Raw genomic sequence first — 19,468 nt, 5'->3', positions numbered from 1 at the left:
TGATACATTATTTGTTTATAGTATATATTTTACACTGTATGAGCACAGTTCATTCTGGCTATATACCCTAGTGTGTTACTCAGGGAAAACAATAGCATGGCGCCCACAAAAGGCAGGGGTGCCAAAGCACAGGCTTATTATGCTGCCTGCGGCGCTTGTACGGCCCAGCTGCCGGCAGGTTCCATTGACCCTCATTGTGTGCAATGTTCGGCCCCTGTGACACTTCTTCAGCCAGGGCCTCTGCTAAGAGGGGCCCAGGGGGAGCCACCTGTTGACACTGTCCTAGTGATGGGGACGGAGTTTGCAAAACTCTCTGAGACTATGACTAAGATACTAGAAGCCTTGCAGTCCAGGCCGGTATCTCAGCAAAGGGACTCTGTTGAATCATTGTTCCCTGGCCCCCCTCAGTTGGACCAACAATGTCCTCCCGGGGTATCTCATACATCCCAGACTGAGGGTTCTGACTTAGACCCCAGCCCCAGACCGACTAAGCGGGCTCGCTTAGAATTTCCCTCGACATCATATTGTTCAGGGTCTCAGCGGGGGGAATCTCTGGTTGATGATACGGAGACAGCGGATCAGGATTCTGATCCTGAGGGCGCTCTCAATGTTAATACTCCAGACGGGGACGCCATAGTGAACGTTCTTATTGCGTCCATCGATCAAATGCTGGATATTTCTCCCTCAGCTCCTCCGGCGGAGGAGTCAGCTTCTCTTACACCGAGTATGTTTCTGGACCACTCTGATTTCAGAGAGGCAGTCCAGATTCATCATGCTTGTCCAGATAAACGGTTTTCTAAGCGCCTTAAGGATACACGTTATCCTTTTCCCCCTGACGTGGTTAAAGGTTGGACTCAGTGTCCCAAAGTGGATCCTCCAATCTCCAGACTGGCGGCTAGATCCATACTTGCAGTGGAAGAGGGGGCCTCGCTCAAGGATGCCACGGACAGGCAGATGGAGCTCTGGTTGAAATCCATCTATGAAGCTATCGGAGCTTCTTTTGCCCCAGCATTCGCAGCCGTATGGGCGCTACAAGCTATCTCAGCAGGTCAAGCGCAAATTGAAGCAGCCACATGCATGGCCGCGCCACAAGTGGCATCCATTACCACCCAGACCTCGGCAATTGCGTCTTACGCTATTATTGCTGTCCTGGACTCTGCGAGCCGTACGGCGGTCGCGGCCGCCAATTCGGTGGTACTCCGCAGGGCCTTGTGGCTACGGGAATGGAAGGCAGATTCTGCTTCCAAAAAAGCGCTTAACCAGTTTGCCAATTTCTGGCGACAGGCTGTTTGGCGAGCGTCTGGATGAAATCATCACACAATCCAAGGGAAAGGATACATCCTTACCCCAGTCCAAACAGGACATACCCCAACAGAGGAGAGGGCAGTCGAGGTTTCGGTCCTTTCAGGGCGGGGCAGGTCCCAATTCTCCTCGTCCAAAAGGTCTCAGAAAGAACAAAGGAACTCTCAGGCATGGCGGTCTAAGTCACGTCCTTAAAAGGCCACCGGAGGCGCCGCTAACAAAGCGGCTTCCTCATGACTTCGACCTCCTCTAGCAGCATCCTCGGTCGGTGGCAGGCTCTCCCGCTTTTGCGACACCTGGCTGCCACAAATAAAAGACCGCTGGGTGAGAGACATTCTGTCTCACGGTTACAAGATTGAGTTCACCTCTCGTCCCCCGACTCGATTCTTCAGGTCATTCCCGCCTCCCGAGCGAGCCGAGGCTCTTCTGCAGGCGCTGTGCACTCTGAAGGCAGAAGGAGTGGTGATCCCGGTTCCTCTTCAGCAACTGAGCCACGGTTTTTACTCCATCTTGTTTGTGGTCCCAAAGGAGAACGGGTCTTTCCGCCCGGTCCTGGACCTGAAACTGCTCAACAAACATGTAAAACCAGACGGTTCAGGATGGAATCCCTCCGCTCCGTCATCGCCTCAATGTCCCAAGGAGATTTCCTTGCATCGATCGATATCAAAGATGCTTATCTCCACGTACCGATTGCTCCAGAGCCCAGCGCTTCTTGCGCTTCGCCATAGGAAACGAACACCTGCAATTTGTGGCACTGCCGTTCGGCCTGGCAACAGCCCCATGGGTTTTTACCAAGGTTATGGCTACTGTAGTAGCGCTCCTACACTCGCAGGGTCACTCGGTGATCCCGTACTTGGATGCTGATCAAGGCACCATCTCAAGAGGCATGCCAACGCATCCTCGACGCTTCCCTGGAGACTCTCCAGGGTGTCGGGTGGATCATCAATTTTCCAAAGTCAAATATGACACCGGCCCAATCGCTGACATATCTTGGCATGGAGTTTCATACCCTCTCAGCGATAGTGAAGCTTACGCTGTTCAAGCAGTAGGCACTACAGAAAGGGGTACAATCTCTCCTTCAAGGCCAGTCACACCCCTTGAGGCGCCTCATGCACTTCCTGGGGAAGATGGTGGCAGCAATGGAGGCAGTCCCTTTCGCGCAGTTTCACCTGCATCCCCTTCAATGGGACATCCTACGCAAATGGGACAGGAAGCCGTCGTCCCTCGACAGGACCGTCTCCCTCTCTCAGGCGACCAAAGCTTCCCTTCGGTGGTGGCTTCTTCCCACTTCGTTATCGAAGGGGAAATCCTTCCTACCCCCATCCTGGGAAGTAGTCACGACGGACGCGAGTCTGTCAGGGTGGGGAGCGGTTTTTTCCCCACCACAGGGCTCAGGGTACGTGGACCCAGCAAGAGTCCTCGCTTCAGATCAACGTTCTGGAAATACGGGCAGTGTATCTTGCCCAGAAAGCGTTCCAGCAGTGGCTGGAGGGCAAGCAGATCCGAATTCAGTCGGACAATTCCACAGCGATGGCATACATCAACCACCAAGGCGGCACACGCAGCCGGCAAGCCTTCCAGGAAGTCCGGCGGATTTTGATGTGGGTGGAAGCCACGGCATCCACCATATCCGCAGTTCACATCCCAGGCGTGGAAAACTGGGAAGCAGATTATCTCAGTTGCCAGGGCATGGACGCAGGGGAATGGTCCCTTCACACGGACGTGTTTCAGGAGATCCGTTGCTGCTGGGGGGTGCCGGACGTCGACCTCATGGCGTCCCGGCACAACAACAAGGTACCAGTGTTCATGGCACGGTCTCAAGATCCCAGAGCTCTGGCGGCAGACGCCTTAGTTCAGGATGGTCGCAGTTTCAGCTCCCTTATGTGTTTCCTCCGCTGGCACTGTTGCCCAGAGTGTTACGCAAGATCAGGACCGACTGCCGCCGCGCCATCCTCGTCGCTCCAGGCTGGCCAAGGAGGTCGTGGTACCCGGATCTGTGGCATCTCACGGTCGGCCAACCGTGGACACTACCAGACCGAACAGACTTGCTATCTCGAGGGCCGTTTTTTTCCATCTGAATTCTGCGGCCCTCAACCTGACTGTGTGGCTATTGAGTCCTGGACCCTAGCGTCTTCAGGGTTATCTCAAGACGTCATTGCCACTATGAGACAGGCTAGGAAACCAACGTCCGCCAAGATCTACCACAGGACGTGGAAAATTTTCCTGTCGTGGTGCTCTGCTCAGGGTTTTTCTCCCTGGCCTTTTGACTTGACCACTTTTCTGTCCTTCCTTCAATCTGGACTGGAAAAGGGTTTGTCGCTCGGCTCCCTTAAGGGACAAGTCTCAGCGCTCTCTGTGTTTTTCCAGAAGCGCCTAGCCAGGCTTCCACAGGTACGCACGTTCCTGCAGGGGGTTTGTCACATCGTTCCTCCTTACAAGCGGCCGTTAGAACCCTGGGATCTCAACAGGGTTCTGATGGTTCTTCAGAAACCACCATTCGAGCCAATGAGAGATATTTCCCTCTCACGACTTTCGCAGAAAGTGGTTTTTCTAGTAGCAGTCACTTCTCTTCGGAGAGTGTCTGAGCTAGCAGCATTGTCGTGCAAAGCCCCTTTCCTGGTGTTTCACCAGGACAAGGTGGTTCTACGTCCGGTTCCGGATTTTCTCCCTAAGGTGGTATCCTCCTTTCATCTTAATCAGGATATCTCCTTACCTTCTTTTTATCCTCATCCAGTTCACCAATGTGAAAAGGATTGGCACTTGTTAGATTGGGTGAGAGCACTCAGACTCTACATTTCTCGTACGGCGCCCCTGCGCCGCTCGGATGCACTCTTTGTTCTTGTCGCTGGCCAGCGTAAAGGGTCACAGGCTTCCAAATCAACCCTGGCTCGGTGGATCAAGGAGCCAATTATCGAAGCCTACCGTTCTGCTGGGCTTCCGGTTCCCTCCGGGCTGAAGGCCCATTCTACCAGAGCCGTGGGCGCGTCCTGGGCTTTGAGGCACCAGGCTACGGCTCAGCAGGTGTGTCAGGCGGCTACCTGGTCGAGCCTGCACACTTTCACGAAGCACTATCAGGTGCATACCTATGCTTCGGCGGATGCCAGCCTAGGTAGACGAGTCCTTCAGGCGGCGGTTGCCCACCTGTAGGAAGAGGCCGTTTTACGGCTCTATTATGAGGTATTATTTTACCCACCCAGGGACTGCTTTTGGATGTCCCAATTGTCTGGGTCTCCCAATAGAGCGACAAAGAAGAAGGGAATTTTGTTTACTTACCGTAAATTCCTTTTCTTCTAGCTCTAATTGGGAGACCCAGCGCCCGCCCCTGTTTTTTTGTGTACACATGTTGTTCATGTTGAATGGTTTCAGTTCTCCGATATTCCTTCGGATTGAAGTTACTTTTAACCAGTTTATAATTCTTTTTCCTCCTTCTTGCTTTTGCACCAAAACTGAGGAGCCCGTGGGAGCACGGGGGGTGTATAGGCAGAAGGGGAGGGGCTTAACACTTTTGAGTGTAATACTTTGTGCGGCCTCCGGAGGCATAGCCTATACACCCAATTGTCTGGGTCTCCCAATTAGAGCTAGAAGAAAAGGAATTTACGGTAAGTAAACAAAATTCCCTTCTTTGATCACTCTAACTTCAGAGACGCTGTCCAGAAGCCCAGAGCGGTCCCGGACAAGCGCTTTACTAAGCGCCTCACTGACACGCGTTACCCCTTCCCATCTGAAGTCGTTAAGGGTTGGGCTCACTGTCCCAAGGTGGATCCTCCAGTCTCAAGATTGGCGGCTAGATCCGTGGTGTCGGTTGCAGATGGCTCATCGCTAAAAGATGCCACTGACAGACAGATTGAGCTCCTGGTGAAGTCCATCTATGAGGCCACGGGCGCGTCTTTTGCCCCGGCCTTCGCAGCCGTGTGGGCACTCCAAGCAATCTCGGCATGTCTGACTGAGATTAATGCAGTCACACGTAATTCTGCTCCGCAGGTTGCGTCTTTGACCTCTCAGGCGTCAGCCTTTTCATCCTACGCCATGAACGCCATCCTGGACTCTGCTAGCCGTACAGCTGTAGCATCCGCTAACTCTGTGGCAGTCCGCAGGGCCATGTGGCTGCGCGAATGGAAGGCAGATTCGGCTTCCAAGAGGTTCTTAACCAGTTTGCCGTTTTCTGGCGACCGTTTGTTTGGCGAACGATTGGATGAGATTATTAAGGAATCCAAAGGAAAGGATTCCTCCTTACCCCAGGCCAAACCTAAGAGACCTCAACAGAGAAAGGTTCAATCGAGATTTCGGTCCTTTCGTCCCTCCGCCAAGTCCCAATCCTCTTCGTCCAACAGGCCGGAGAAAGGCCAGAGGAACTCCTATGCGTGGCGATCCAAGTCTCGCCCACAAAAGGTCGCAGGAGGCACTGCCTCCAAGACGGCTTCCTCATGACTCTCGGCCTCCCCTGACCGCATCCTCGGTCGGTGGCAGGCTCTCCCGCTTTGGAGACGCCTGGTGGCCACATGTTCAAGACCGATGGGTGAGAGACATTCTGTCTCATGGTTACAGGATAGAGTTCAGCTCTCGTCCTGCGGCTCGTTTCTTCAGAACATCTCCGCCCCCCGCTCAGGCCGACGCACTTTTTCAGGCAGTAGCCGCTCTAAAGATGGAAGGAGTTGTTATCCCCGTTCCCCTTCAGGAACGTGGTCGCGGATTTTACTCCAACTTGTTCGTGGTGCCAAAAAAGGACGGGTCATTCCGTCCTGTTCTGGACCTCAAGCTGCTCAACAGACATGTGAGAACCAGACGGTTCCGGATGGAATCTCTCCGCTCGGTCATCGCCTCGATGTCACAAGGAGACCTCCTAGCATCGATCGACATCAAAGATGCTTATCTCCATGTGCCGATCGCACCCGAACATCGTTTCCTGCGTTTCGCCATCGGGGACGAACACCTCCAGTTCGTGGCATTGCCTTTCGGCTTTTTCGACAGCACCACGGGTTTTCACCAAAGTCATGGCATCCGTTGTGGCAGTCCTGCATTCTCAGGGCCACTCGGTGATTCCCTACTTGGACGATCTCCTAGTCAGGGCCCCATCTCGGGTGGCGTGTCAACAAAGTCTATCTGTCGCTCTGGCGACTCTCCAGCGGTTCGGGTGGATCATCAACTTCCCGAAATCCAAGTTGACACCGACCCAATCACTGACGTACCTTGGGATGGAGTTTCATACCCAGCAAGCGTTAGTCAAGCTTCCGAGAGACAAACAGCTTTCTCTGCAGGCAGGGGTGCAATCACTTCTTCGGAGTCAGTCACACCCCTTAAGGCGCCTCATGCACTTCCTGGGGAAGATGGTGGCAGCTATAGAGGCAGTCCCGTTCGCGCAATTCCATCTTCGGCCACTCCAATGGGACATTCTCCGCAAATGGGACAGGAGTTCGGCTTCCCTCGACAGGAACGTCTCTCTTTCCCTTGCAACCAAGACGTCACTTCAGTGGTGGCTCCTTCCCAACTCTCTGTCGCAGGGAAAATCCTTCCTACCCCCAACCTGGGCTGTAGTCACCACGGACGCGAGCCTGTCAGGGTGGGGAGCGGTTTTTCTCCACCACAGGGCTCAGGGAACCTGGACTCCGATAGAGTCATCCCTTCAGATCAATATTCTGGAAATAAGGGCAGTGTATCTAACCCTATTGGCTTTTCATCGGTGGCTGGAGGGCAGGCAGATCCATATCCAGTCGGACAACGCCACTGCCGTCGCATACATCAACCACCAAGGCGGCACTCGCAGTCGTCAAGCCTTCCAGGAAGACGGATTCTGCAGTGGGTGGAAGCCACAGCTTCCACCATCTCCGCAGTTCACATCCCGGGCGTAGAGAACTGGGAAGCAGATTTTCTCAGTCGTCAGGGCATGGACGCGGGGGAATGGTCTCTGCACCCAGACGTGTTTCGAGAGATCTGTCGCCTCTGGGGAACGCCGGACGTCGATCTCATGGCGTAACGGCACAACAACAAAGTCCCGGCATTCATGGCACGGGCTCAGGATCACAGAGCTCTGGCGGCGGACGCGTTAGTTCAGGATTGGTCGCAGTTTCGACTGCCTTATGTGTTTCCTCCTCTGGCGATGCTGCCCAGAGTGTTACGCAAGATCAGGTCCGACTGCCGTCGCGCCATTCTCGTCGCTCCAGACTGGCCGAGGCGGTCGTGGTACCCGGATCTGTGGCATCTCACGGTGGGTCAACCGTGGGCGCTTCCAGACCGCCCAGACTTGCTGTCACAAGGCCCGTTTTTCCATCTGAATTCTGTGGCCCTCAACCTGACTGTGTGGCCATTAAGTCCTGGCTCCTAGCGTCTTCAGGGTTATCTCAGGATGTCATTGCCACCATGAGACAGGCCAGGAAGTCTACGTCCGCCAAGATCTATTATAGGTCTTGGCAAATCTTCCTATCCTGGTGCGCTAATAACGGTTTTACTCCATGGCCGTTTGCCTTATCCACTTTTCTTTCATTCCTTCAATCCGGAATGGACAAGGGTTTGTCACTTGGCTCTCTCAAGGGCCAAGTATCGGCGCTCTCCGTGTTTTTTCAAAAGCGCCTAGCCAGGCTTCCGCAGGTCCGCACGTTCCTGCAGGGAGTTTGCCACATGGTCCCACCTTACAAGCGTCCGCTGGAACCCTGGGATCTTAACAGGGTGCTAACGGCTCTTCAGAAACCACCTTTCGAGCCGCTGCGGGTTGTCTCTCTATCACGTCTTTCGCAGAAGGTGGCCTTCCTAGTGGCAGTCACATCACTTCGGAGAGTGTCTGAGCTAGCAGTGCTGTCATGCAAAGCCCCCTTCCTGGTGTTTCACCAGGATAAGGTGGTTCTGCGTCCGGTCCCGGAATTTCTCCCTAAGGTGGTATCCCCTTTTCATCTCAATCAGGATATCTCCTTGCCTTCATTTTGCCCTAATCCAATTCACCAGTGTGAAAAGGATTTGCACTCTTTGGATCTTGTGAGAGCACTCCGGTTCTACGTGTCTCGCACGGCGCCCCTGCGTCGTTCAGATGCGCTCTTTGTCCTTGTCGCTGGCCAGCGTAAGGGCTCGCAGGCTTCCAAGTCAACCTTGGCTCGGTGGATCAAGGAACCGATTCTCGAAGCCTACCGTTCTTCTGGGCTTCCGCTTCCTTCAGGGCTGAAGGCCCATTCTACCAGAGCCGTGGGTGCGTCCTGGGCATTGCGGCACCGGGCTACGGCTCAGCAGGTGTGTCAGGCAGCTTCGTGGTCTAGTCTGCACACTTTCACGAAACACTATCAAGTGCATACCTATGCTTCGGCAGACGCCAGTCTAGGTAGGCGAGTCCTTCATGCGGCGGTTGCCCACCTGTAAGAGGGGGCCGTTTTTTCGGCTCTTTTTATTGAGGTATTCTTTTACCCACCCAGGGACTGCTCTTGGACGTCCCAATTGTCTGGGTCTCCCAATGGAGCGACAAAGAAGAACAGAATTTTGTTTACTTACCGTAAATTCCTTTTCTTCTAGCTCTTATTGGGAGACCCAGCACCCGCCCCTGTGCCCTTCGGGCTGTTGTTCTTGTGTGTACACATGTTGTTCATGTTGAATTGTTCTTTTGGTTCATGGTCTTCAGTTCTCCGAACATCCTTCGGATTGCATTTACCCTAGACCAATTTATAAGTTTTCTCCTTCCTGCTTTTGCACCAAAACTGAGGAGCCCGTGATGCACGGGGGGGTGTATAGGCAGAGGGGAGGGGTTACACTTTTTAAAGTGTAATACTTTGTGTGGCCTCCGGAGGCAGAAGCTATACACCCAATTGTCTGGGTCTCCCAATAGGAGCTAGAAGAAAAGGAATTTACAGTAAGTAAACAAAATTCCCTTCGTTCTATTTTTTTTATTTGCGCCCATTGAAGTGAATGGGTCCTAAAAAAAAAAAAAAAAAAAAAGGTGGATCCATATGTCATACAGGTGCTCTCCATTTTTTACCGTGTAATGGGTAAGAGGAGATTGGAAACGTTTCTTTTTTTTGTATATAGGATAAATAAATTCCGCGCCAAAGGGAAGAAACGGACAAAAAAATGATCAAAATTGGGCACTTTTTCTAGTATTAAAAAAAGTGGGAAAAAAATCAGACGTCCGATGCCGCTTTCCAATGACTGGGGCCATTATTAAGGAGGCAAAACATGGACAGTGATGACATTAATGGGTTAATCCAAAGAATTCTGTTAATTTCTTCTGTTCCAGGTGAATCTGTGCTTCGATCAGTTCGTATACAAGTTATCAGACCAGATCTTCGCCTACTACAAGGCCATGTCCGGCAGGTACAGATCAGTGCTGCCCCCTATCGAGTTCTGTAAACCCGTCACTGATACGTCGGCCACGTACATTATACTTATTTTGGCCAAGCCTGATGATTTCAGCCGGACTGAGTGAAGATCCAGTGTGTATGAGGTCTTCCCAACTGTCCTCTAATCTCAGATGTCAGTGGATAGAATGATGGGGCAGTTGAATTTCAGCATGTCCAATCCTTTTGTTCTTCATTGAGATAATCCACTGCAAGCAGCGCCTGACAGCGCCTTTTTATTCTCATCCCTAAGGCCTGAAACACACATCCGTGAAACACGTGCGTGTTTGGTCCGTTTCCGTGTATACTGGAGACACGGCCAAACGTGCACCAATGTTATTGTATGATAAAAGCTCCACGTGCGTTTTTGATGCATGTCCGTGTGTCCGTGATCCGTACCTGTGTGCGTTTTGCACGGCAGCATGTCCGTTTTCTGCACGCAACACGCAGCACGGACCCAATGAAAGTCAATGGGTCTGTGCGCACGTCCGAGTGACACAGACGCATCTCTGTTTGCTCCCTGTACGTTTTGTGCTTTTTTCATGTGATGTCGGTCTTTTTTCTTTTTCTGTTTCGTTCTCTCCCTCAGTCCGTCGGTCGGTCTCTATGTCTGTCGGTCGGTCTCTCTGTCTTATCTGTCCCTCTCTCATACTTACCGCTCCCCGATCTCCGGCGCGGCGCTGCACGGCTGTTATAAAAACTCCGGCGGCTTTTACTATTTTGAAAAAGCCGGCCGCCCATTAATCAATCTCGTATTCCCTGCTTTACCCGCCCACCGGCGCCTGTGATTGGTTGCAGTCAGACACGCCCACCACACTGAGTGACAGCTGTGTCACTGCACCCAATCACAGCAGCCGGTGGGCGTGTCTATACTGTGCAGTAAAATAAATAAATAAATAATTAAAAAAAACGGCGTGTGGTCCCCCCCATTTTAATACCAGCCAGATAAAGCCATACGGCTGAAGGCTGGTATTCTCAGGATGGGGAGCTCCACGTTATGGGGAGCCCCCCAGCCTAACAATATCAGTCAGCAGCCGCCCAGAATTGCCGCATACATTATATGCGACAGTTCTGGGACTGTGCCCGGCTCTTCCCGATTTGCCCTGGTGCGTTGGCAAATCGGGGCAATAAGGAGTTATTGGCAGCCCATAGCTGCCAATAAGTCCTAGATTAAACATGTCAGGCGTCTCCCCGAGATACCTTCCATGATTAATCTGTAAGTGACAGTTAAAAAACACACACACACCCGAAAAAATAATTTATTAGAAATAAAAAACACTAACAAAGTCCCTCATCACCAATTTATTAACCCCGACAAAGCCCTCCATGTCCGGCGTAATCCACGGACCTCCAGCGTCGCATCCAGCTCTGCTGCATGCAGGTGACAGGAGCAGCAGAAGACACCGCCGCTCCTGTCACCTCCACGCAGCAACTGAGGTGAGTAGCGCGATCAGCTGAGCTGTCACTGAGGTTACCCGCTGCCACCGCTGGATCCAGCGGTGGCCGCGAGTTACCTCACTGACAGCAGCTGATCGCGCTACTCACCTCAGTTGTTGCGTGGAGGTGACAGGAGCGGCGGTGTATTCTGCAGCTCCTGTCACCTGCATGTAGCAGAGCTGGATGTGTCGCGGGCGGAGGAGGGGACGCCGCCCTCTCCCACTGCTGCTCGGGTACGGCTGCCGCGGCTGCTGCGGCCTGCTGCTGCTCGGTGGCTCGAGCGATGGGCCGGATCCCGGGGACTCTAGCGGCGCTCCTCGCCCGTGAGTGAAAGGGGATTTTGGGTGTAGGGATTGGTTATTGTCCGTGACGCCACCCACGGTTGTGGTGATTTGTTGACACCACCGCTGCTCTGTATGGGGATCCCGGGAAGGATGGTATGGAGCAGCCAGTTGTTGTGTTGCCCCTCTGTGGGTAGGGGTTGGTGATCCCGGGGCCCAGTGATAAGGTGGGTGATGCAGGGCTTGGTGGGCGCAGGGATGCGGGAGCAGCGCTGTGCCGTGCGGCACTGTGGTACTCACTCAGCCTGAGACGTTGACACAGTTTTTCGGTAAAACACACGGCTGGAAAGACGGTTCCCACGGACGGCTGCACTTGCTTTCCCCTGTAGGTGACGGTGATGTCCCTTTTTCCTGCACCTAATGTTTCTGTGTTGGTAGCGATGGGTTCCCACCGGTAACCCGCTCCCCGGCTTGGATATGGGCCGGAGGAGCCCTACTTTGCCCGCAGGCGCTGGCCCTGAGAAACTGGTGCCCTGGCGGTGGCGGTGTCTCTCCTCAATGGTTGGACTGTTGCCTTCAATCGGGACTTGGTTGTTTGGAGACAGACGTCCCCTTCACTGACGGATTTGGTAAATTCACGGCGACTCCTAGCCTTGCCGGGGTCCGAGACGCCCCTGCCCTGGTGCTGACAGTTCTTCGTATACTGCTCCAGACCGCCGGGCCACTACCCGTCCGCGGTCCTTCCAGCAACCTCCGAGCAGTCACCCCTGCGGACTGTCACCGCCGTCTGCTGACCTTGCTGACACTGCCCTGGCACACAGCCGGACCAACTTCAGGCTTTATTACTCTCACTTTCACTCCTTTTCTGTTACTTCAGCTTTCCTCTTTTGCTCCACTACTACTTCCTTCTACTTCACTCCCCTAACTGTTCAGCCTGGTTCTTCCCGCCTCCAGGGCTGTGTACTCCTCGGTGGGTGGAGCCAACCGCCTGACCCACCCCCTGATGTGAACATCATCCCCTGGAGGAAGGCAACAAGGATTTTGGTAGCCTTGGTGTTCCTAACTGGGGTGTAGGGTGTGGTGGTGTAATGACCTGTGACCCCTGGCTTGCCCAGGGCGTCACAGATGCGACGCTGGAGGTCCGTGGATTACGCCGGACATGGAGGGCTTTGTCGGGGTTAATAAATTGGTGATGAGGGACTTTGTTAGTGTTTTTTATTTCTAATAAATTATTTTTTCGGGTGTGTGTTTTTTAACTGTCACTTACAGATTAATCATGGAAGGTATCTCGGGGAGACGCCTGACATGTTTAATCTAGGATTTAGTGGCAGCTATGGGCTGCCAATAACTCCTTATTACCCCGATTTGCCAACGCACCAGGGCAAATCGGGAAGAGCCGGGTACAGTCCCAGAACTGTCACATATAATGTATGCGGCAATTCTGGGCGGCTGCTGACTGATATTGTTAGGCTGGGGGGCTCCCCATAACGTGGAGCTCCCCATCCTGAGAATACCAGCCTTCAGCCGTATGGCTTTATCTGGCTGGTATTAAAATGGGGGGGGACCGCACGCCGTTTTTTTAAATTATTTATTTATTTATTTCTATACTCCATAGTGCTACGCCCACTGGCTGCTGTGATTGGGTGCAGTGAGACACCTGTCACTCAGCGTGGGGGCGTGTCTCACTGCAACCAATCATAGACGCCGGTGGGCGGGGAAAGCAGGGAATATGAGATTGTTTAATGAGCAGCCGTTTTTTTCAAATTAGAAAAAGCCGCGGAGCAGTGTGAACGCCGTGCAGCGCCGGTGATCGGGGATCGGTGAGTATGAGAGAGGGGGGGGCACTTCAGTCACTCGGGGGATTAGCGGTCACCGGTGAATCCTTCACAGGTGACCGCTAATCAGTACGCGGCACAGACAGAGCCGCGGCATGACAATGAAGTCGGGTGAAGTTCATGCTTATGATTAAGGACTTATCTATATTCCAACTGTCCGAAACGCGTCAAGCCATGATTTTTTCATGGAACCGATGATGTTTTTCTTGGATTTTTAATCATTGAATAAAGTTTCTACATTTTTATATATTTTTCGTTGGATTTATATTTTTGCTATCCTGGAATTGGTGCTGAGTCCCATCCTGTCTCCTTGCTATATGGGGGGAAGGGTCGGGGAGAGAGAGCTGTCAGCCCACAGGCTTCTAACGAGTCCAGGCAGTATTAGACCCCCTTCACATGTCAGTGAAAAACATTCGTGTTTTGCATGGCCGCGTTGAAGGTGTGTATGGCCCATCCGTGTGCCGTGATTTTGTCACACGTGTGATATCCATGTGACATCCAGATAGCACACAGACAGCATGAACTTGTATACTTACCTGTCTATGGCGCTGCTGCTTCTGGGTCCGTGATGCAGTGAATATTCATGAGCATAATGAGCGGAACCCGGAAGCAAGTGACAGCAGTGCCGAAGACCGGTGAGTATAGATTATCATTTTATTTCAAAGACCCGTATTTTCTCCGGTATGTGTCACACAGATCACATCAGTGTGCGGTCCGTGTAACGCCCCTGCTGTCGGAGAAAAACGGACTTGTCTCTGTGCGGAACACAAGGACACTCGTGTGCTCCATATGAACACGCGGTCCTTGTGATGTGTGTGCACAGACCCATTGATTTTAATGGCTCTGCGTATGTCTGTGTCTCCCGTACACATGAAAACGGACGTCATACTTACCGGAATCACTGACGTGTGAAGGGGGTCTTAAAGGGATTGTCCATGTTTTTAAAAAGTCAGTTGTGGGAAGGGATGAAGAAATAAAGAAGTCATACTTACCCTCAGAATCTGCCCTATGCCCCAGCACTGCTGCCACCACTCACCTGATCGCTGAGACCACTGATTGGCTGCAGCGTCTGGCGGAGACAATCGGAGCCGCAGTGCCGGAGCAAAGGGCGGACTTCAGGGGTAAGCACGGCTTCTTTGTGTCTTTTATCTGCATCCCTTCCCACCGGGGGCATCACCATTGCAGGGGTACAGGTCTTACTGGAGCTTTGAGGGGCCCAAAAGTGTCCTTGGGCCTATATGAAAAGATCAAGCCCTGTAATAGTTGAGGATCCTGTAGCACATTTTGCATCGGGGCCTTCAGACATCTTCCTACGGGTGACTTAATAAAAAAATGGAAACCCCCTTTAAGGTAACTACTCCATCTACACCCATTCATCTGCATGGGCCTTGTAGAAATCCATCCAGTTCTGGAACTGGTTTTCAGCTGTGGATATTTCTGCATCAGATCTGCCACGTGTGAATTTACCCTTAGTGGTAGTTATACATTATCCATATGCTTCTTCCAGCGTCCTGTTGGATAAACGCTTCCGGGCAGAATGTAAGAACTATGGAGTGATCATTCCTTACCCGCCATCCAATCGCTATGAGACGTTGCTGAAGCAGCGGCACGTACAGGTGTGGAATCCTTCATTTCTAAATTAAAAGTCGCATGAATGTCACAGTACTCATTGTACTGGATGTGATACATTATCTATAACCATATATTAACCTTCCCTATAGCTCCTGGGAAGATCCATTGACCTGAACAGGCTGATCACTCAGCGGATCTCTGCCGCCATGTACAAATCTCTGGATCAGGCGATCAGCCGCTTTGAAAGTGAAGATCTGACCTCTATAGTGGTGAGTGTTATCAATACAGCACCAATACCAAGGGAGGTCTTGGTGTCTGTTTTGAATAAGGCCGGGTTCATACATATGACATTCACAGTCTTGAATATGGAGTGGAATATCTGGCCCAGCTGCTGGTCCTTTGAGTTGAACGCACTGATTCATAAGTATATATGAGGCTACAGAAGGCCCGGTCCGAATATGGCGGTTTCACACTTGCCAGGAATAACAAGCGTGACACGTGCATTCAGACCAAAGGGGAGACTGACACACAACAAAGGACAACAAACAATACGACTGTTGGGGGAGACCTCCAGGGGGTCTCTCAGGGTCTCAGAGCAGGATTCCGAATCCGAACTGCACAGATGTATATGAAACAAGAAAATGATCACACAGAGACGTATCTCTATTTGGAAGAAGGACAGTGCTCTCCTGACCCTCGTATTGAAAGCATAACATTCTTATACAGTTTTTCTACATTGTCACTTAACCAACCAATTAGCTTGGGTCTAACTCATTCACTTATTTGAGCAACATTCTTTAGTAAAACATTTCAGGTGTGTCTAGGCATAGACGAGAGTCAACGAATAGAACAATGTCAGTTACTTATTCTCTTCTATTCATGTCAGTTACTTATTTGAAACTACAGATAAGTATCTCTTCTATTCATGAATGTCAGTTACTCATTCATGAACTAAAACTTATTCTACTTATCCCTAAGTATAATTTGTTTTGGTTATACATTCCGTTAATATTTCGATTTAGTATACGTGGAGAAGCAATACATGAAACATTCAAAGGACAGATCATCTTATTATTATACTGGACAAACGATTCATAGCCTAGGCCTTCACACCACGAGTAAGGGGACACTATAACAATGGTGGGTCCCCGGCGCTAGTGAGAGGGGTAGATGTAAGACCTCCTAAACTCACCTGCAGCTGTCCCTGCTCTCCTAGCCAGTCCCTATAAAGTCACCTCAACTGTTGCTGAGCAGGAACCTGTGACCCTGATAAACCCTGTAGATGCCCTGGCTAGTGAGCTGGTAGGTGAGGTTCACTAGACCCACTGCTGTATTAATGACACAAGGTAAGGTAAGACAAATGGAAAAACCGCTACAAAAAAGGATAACGTCCGACTTCTGGAACACTCCTAGACAGGACCTTCCACCAAGGCGGTCAGAATACAATGGATTTGTATCTTCAGCAAAGGTTACTGGGAAAGACTACTACTTAAACCAAAAGGGGCATGGCTACAAAGCAGCTGCAGCTGAAACACTCTGCTGTGAGCTGCTGGCAACAAAACTGACATTTACTCCTTAGGTCCCAAAAGAAATTAAACTACGTTTAAATATAGAGCCTAAGATGGTAATGAGTGACTCTAGTCCTGAACCTGTCATGAGTCTTCAAAGACAGAGAGACGACTGTCTCGATTGTACTTGGACCGTGAATGTCAGAAGTGTAAAATTGGCAAGACTGAGAAGTATGAACAATAGAATAACAGATGATGAATTAATTAGGTTTACATCACCTTGTGTTCCAATAATTAGAACTGTGGAGTTTTGGCTAATTAGCCATATGTAAACATAGAGATATACCGTATTTTTTGGGTTATATGACGCATCGGATTATAAGACGCACCCCAAATTTAGAGGGAAAAAAAAGGTAAAAAAAATGGGGTCTGTCTTACAATTCGGTGGTCTCTTACCGGGAAGGGATGGCAGCGGTGGTGGAGTTGGGTCACAGGAGGCAGGGGCAGTGGTAGAGCAGGGTGATGCTGCGTACGGCGGGTGTCCCAGATGCTGTGAGGTAGGCAACTTCCAGAAACTGTCGGCGGTGCGGGCTTCAAAGAAATTGCGCCCGGAGTCGGCGCATGCGCAGCTTGAACCATCAGCTCAATAACAAGATGAGATCTCATCTACGCACGCGTCGCACAGGCCCCAGCAGAGCGCCTGCCTCCTGCAACCCCTCTCCACCAATTCACGGTAAGGTGCATTCAGATTTTAAGACACACCCCTCATTTTGCTCCCATTTTTTTGGGAGGAAAGTGTGTCTTATAATCCGAAAAATACAGTACATAAAATTAGATGCAGCTGTAACAAGTATGTAGAGACTTGGATTAAGTGTGCCTGCGCACCGACGCACGTTTCACCCTGCTTCCTCAGGGGTTGTGTATGTAGAGTTGTGTTTTTTGAACCTCTTTATTTAGTAGAGTCCCCAAAAAAAGGACAACCGAAAGATGTCTTGCTGCTCAGATTCCATACAATCAGCTATCACCTCTGTAGTGCCAACACAATAAAATTAAAGATGGCTTTAAGCCCATTTTTAATTCAATAGGGTATCCCCATCAGATTTGGCATATCCAAAGAATATGCTATAAATTTAAGTCCCACCCCAATCAGACAACCATCTATCTCGAGAACAGACCCCATCGCACTCCGTGGTGTTATAAATTAATGGAGAGGGTTGTGCATGTGACAATGGGGCCCCGCTTTTGAAACAGACGAGAGTCCCATATATTTATAGCTTATCCTGTAGATTTGCCAAAATGTTCATATTTGCAATCATGGGGACATTAGCGAATGCTAGGTGTAGCACAACCTTTTCCCTTCCACCATCTTTCATATCCATCACTGATAATAACCACCTCCCCCATTGTCCATGTTTCCAGGAACTAGAATGGCTTCTTGACATCAACCGCCTGACACACCGACTTCTTTCCAAGCACTTAACATTGGACAGCTTTGACGCCATGTTCCGAGAAGCCAATCACAATGTGTCCGCTCCATATGGAAGAAACACTCTACACGTCTTCTGGGAGCTCAACTTCGACTTCTTGCCCAATTATTGCTACAACGGCTCAACCAACCGGTAGGTTCAACAATTTCCATAAAAATGCACAATGTGAATATGCACAAGAGCCAATATTCCCTGGTGTGGCTGATTCTTAAAGGGAATTTGTCAGCAGGTTTTTTCTACCTCATCTGAGAGCAGCATGATGTAGGCAAACAGATCCTGAATCCAACGATGTATCACTTAGGTTACTGGCTGCAGCCATTCTGACACAATCAGAATTTTCAGATTTAGCCATGTAGCAGAGCTGAGAGAGCTGCCCCCTTCTACATCAGGCTCTCTTTAGAAATTATACTTAGTAAGGTGTCAATCAGAGGAGAGGGTGTAGTCCGAGCAATAAGGGTCCTGCTGCTTAAACAAACATTGCAAATAAACAACAAATTGGACTGTGACAAAACAGACAGCCCGTAATTTTCTGTTAGCCCTTGCAGCATGCTTACATAGCAAAAACCTGCTGACATTCCCTTTAAGACACCTAGTTAAGTTAATCTGTAATTATTGTAACTCTTTGCATCTCCTTCTTCAGGTTCGTCCGTACAGCCATCCCGTTTACACAGGAGCCGCAGAGAGACAAGCCTGCCAATGTACAGCCTTATTATCTGTATGGCTCCAAGGTCAGTGTTTTTCAGTATTGAGACTACCATGACAAATGCCTTTTCTGTATACTATATACAGTATTTTGTAACCTGTCATACAACCTTATTATTCCTTATCAAGTGTTACTTCTGCCTTCTTAAAGGGGACCAAGTACAGGGTCAAAAGTGACCAGTTTTTGCTCTTATTTTATTCCTGCAAATCTCCTCAGTATTATGTTTTTTATTTTTTCAAAATCTGCCACACGGTTCCAGAGATATTAGATTTTTTATTTAGTGCCACACAGGGTAATAAGGTAGAGTAGCCCAAAGACACGCCCCCATAGAAGCATTGGAGCCACGCCCCTTAGTAAAAACTAATAAAAAGACCCATATCTCTGGAACCATTTGGTGGATTTTAAAAAAAACAAAAAATGCAATGTTCAGAGGAGCAGTGGGAATAACTCAAGAGCAAAAACTAGACACAATTTTTCTGGTGATTAGCCCTCTTTAAGCTGACCTTGCATTGTCTTTTCTAGTGTCTGATTGTGTATGCACCAAGTTGCTCATGGTGCATATATCAAATGCATCTTTGCATCCTTTTGGCCTCCATTCAGCTGGTACACTGCAACAAGCATGGTGTGACTTGGCTGTTATTGGACCATTTCTTACTGTTTTTAACCCTTTTTTTGTAGCCTCTCAATATAGCCTACAGCCACATCTATAGCTCATACCGAAATTTTGTGGGTCCGCCGCATTTCAAAACCATCTGCCGCTTGCTGGGATATCAGGGCATCGCTGTGGTGATGGAGGAACTGCTGAAGATCGTCAAAAGTCTGGTAGGTGCCAAGATTTCCGCAAGGTCTGCTGGGAGTTGCAGTTTTGCAACAGCTGAAGGATCACAGGTTAGAGAATATATAAACAGCTTAGAAGATTGTGGGGGAGCGCTGACTCTAAGGATGCTAAAGAGAGCCCACTTAGACAGGTGACCCCTCTTTTTCAGATCCTATTGAGTGTCCTAAAAAATAGCATATTGGAATTAGTGCAGAAAGAT

The 19,468-nt window shown here is 50.3% G+C and overlaps 1 protein-coding gene across 3 annotated transcripts in view; it reads left to right on the top strand.

Annotated features, from left to right (window-relative positions):
- Window positions 1-19,468, top strand: part of CYFIP2 (cytoplasmic FMR1 interacting protein 2) — a 149,335-nt gene that overhangs the window by 92,027 nt on the left and 37,840 nt on the right. For all 3 annotated transcript variants that reach the window (XM_075344300.1, XM_075344298.1, XM_075344299.1), the window contains 6 exons: window positions 9,509-9,585; window positions 14,669-14,777; window positions 14,883-15,002; window positions 17,661-17,860; window positions 18,369-18,456; window positions 19,110-19,253. In XM_075344300.1, the coding sequence (XP_075200415.1) occupies window positions 9,509-9,585; window positions 14,669-14,777; window positions 14,883-15,002; window positions 17,661-17,860; window positions 18,369-18,456; window positions 19,110-19,253 (738 nt within the window). The remainder of the gene's footprint in view (window positions 1-9,508; window positions 9,586-14,668; window positions 14,778-14,882; window positions 15,003-17,660; window positions 17,861-18,368; window positions 18,457-19,109; window positions 19,254-19,468) is intronic.

Source organism: Anomaloglossus baeobatrachus, chromosome 4 (assembly GCF_048569485.1).
Source record: "Anomaloglossus baeobatrachus isolate aAnoBae1 chromosome 4, aAnoBae1.hap1, whole genome shotgun sequence".
NCBI classification, from domain to species: Eukaryota; Metazoa; Chordata; class Amphibia; order Anura; family Aromobatidae; genus Anomaloglossus; species Anomaloglossus baeobatrachus.
The sequence above is the reverse complement of the archived record's forward strand: the minus strand, read 5'-3'. Positions and strand labels throughout refer to the sequence as shown.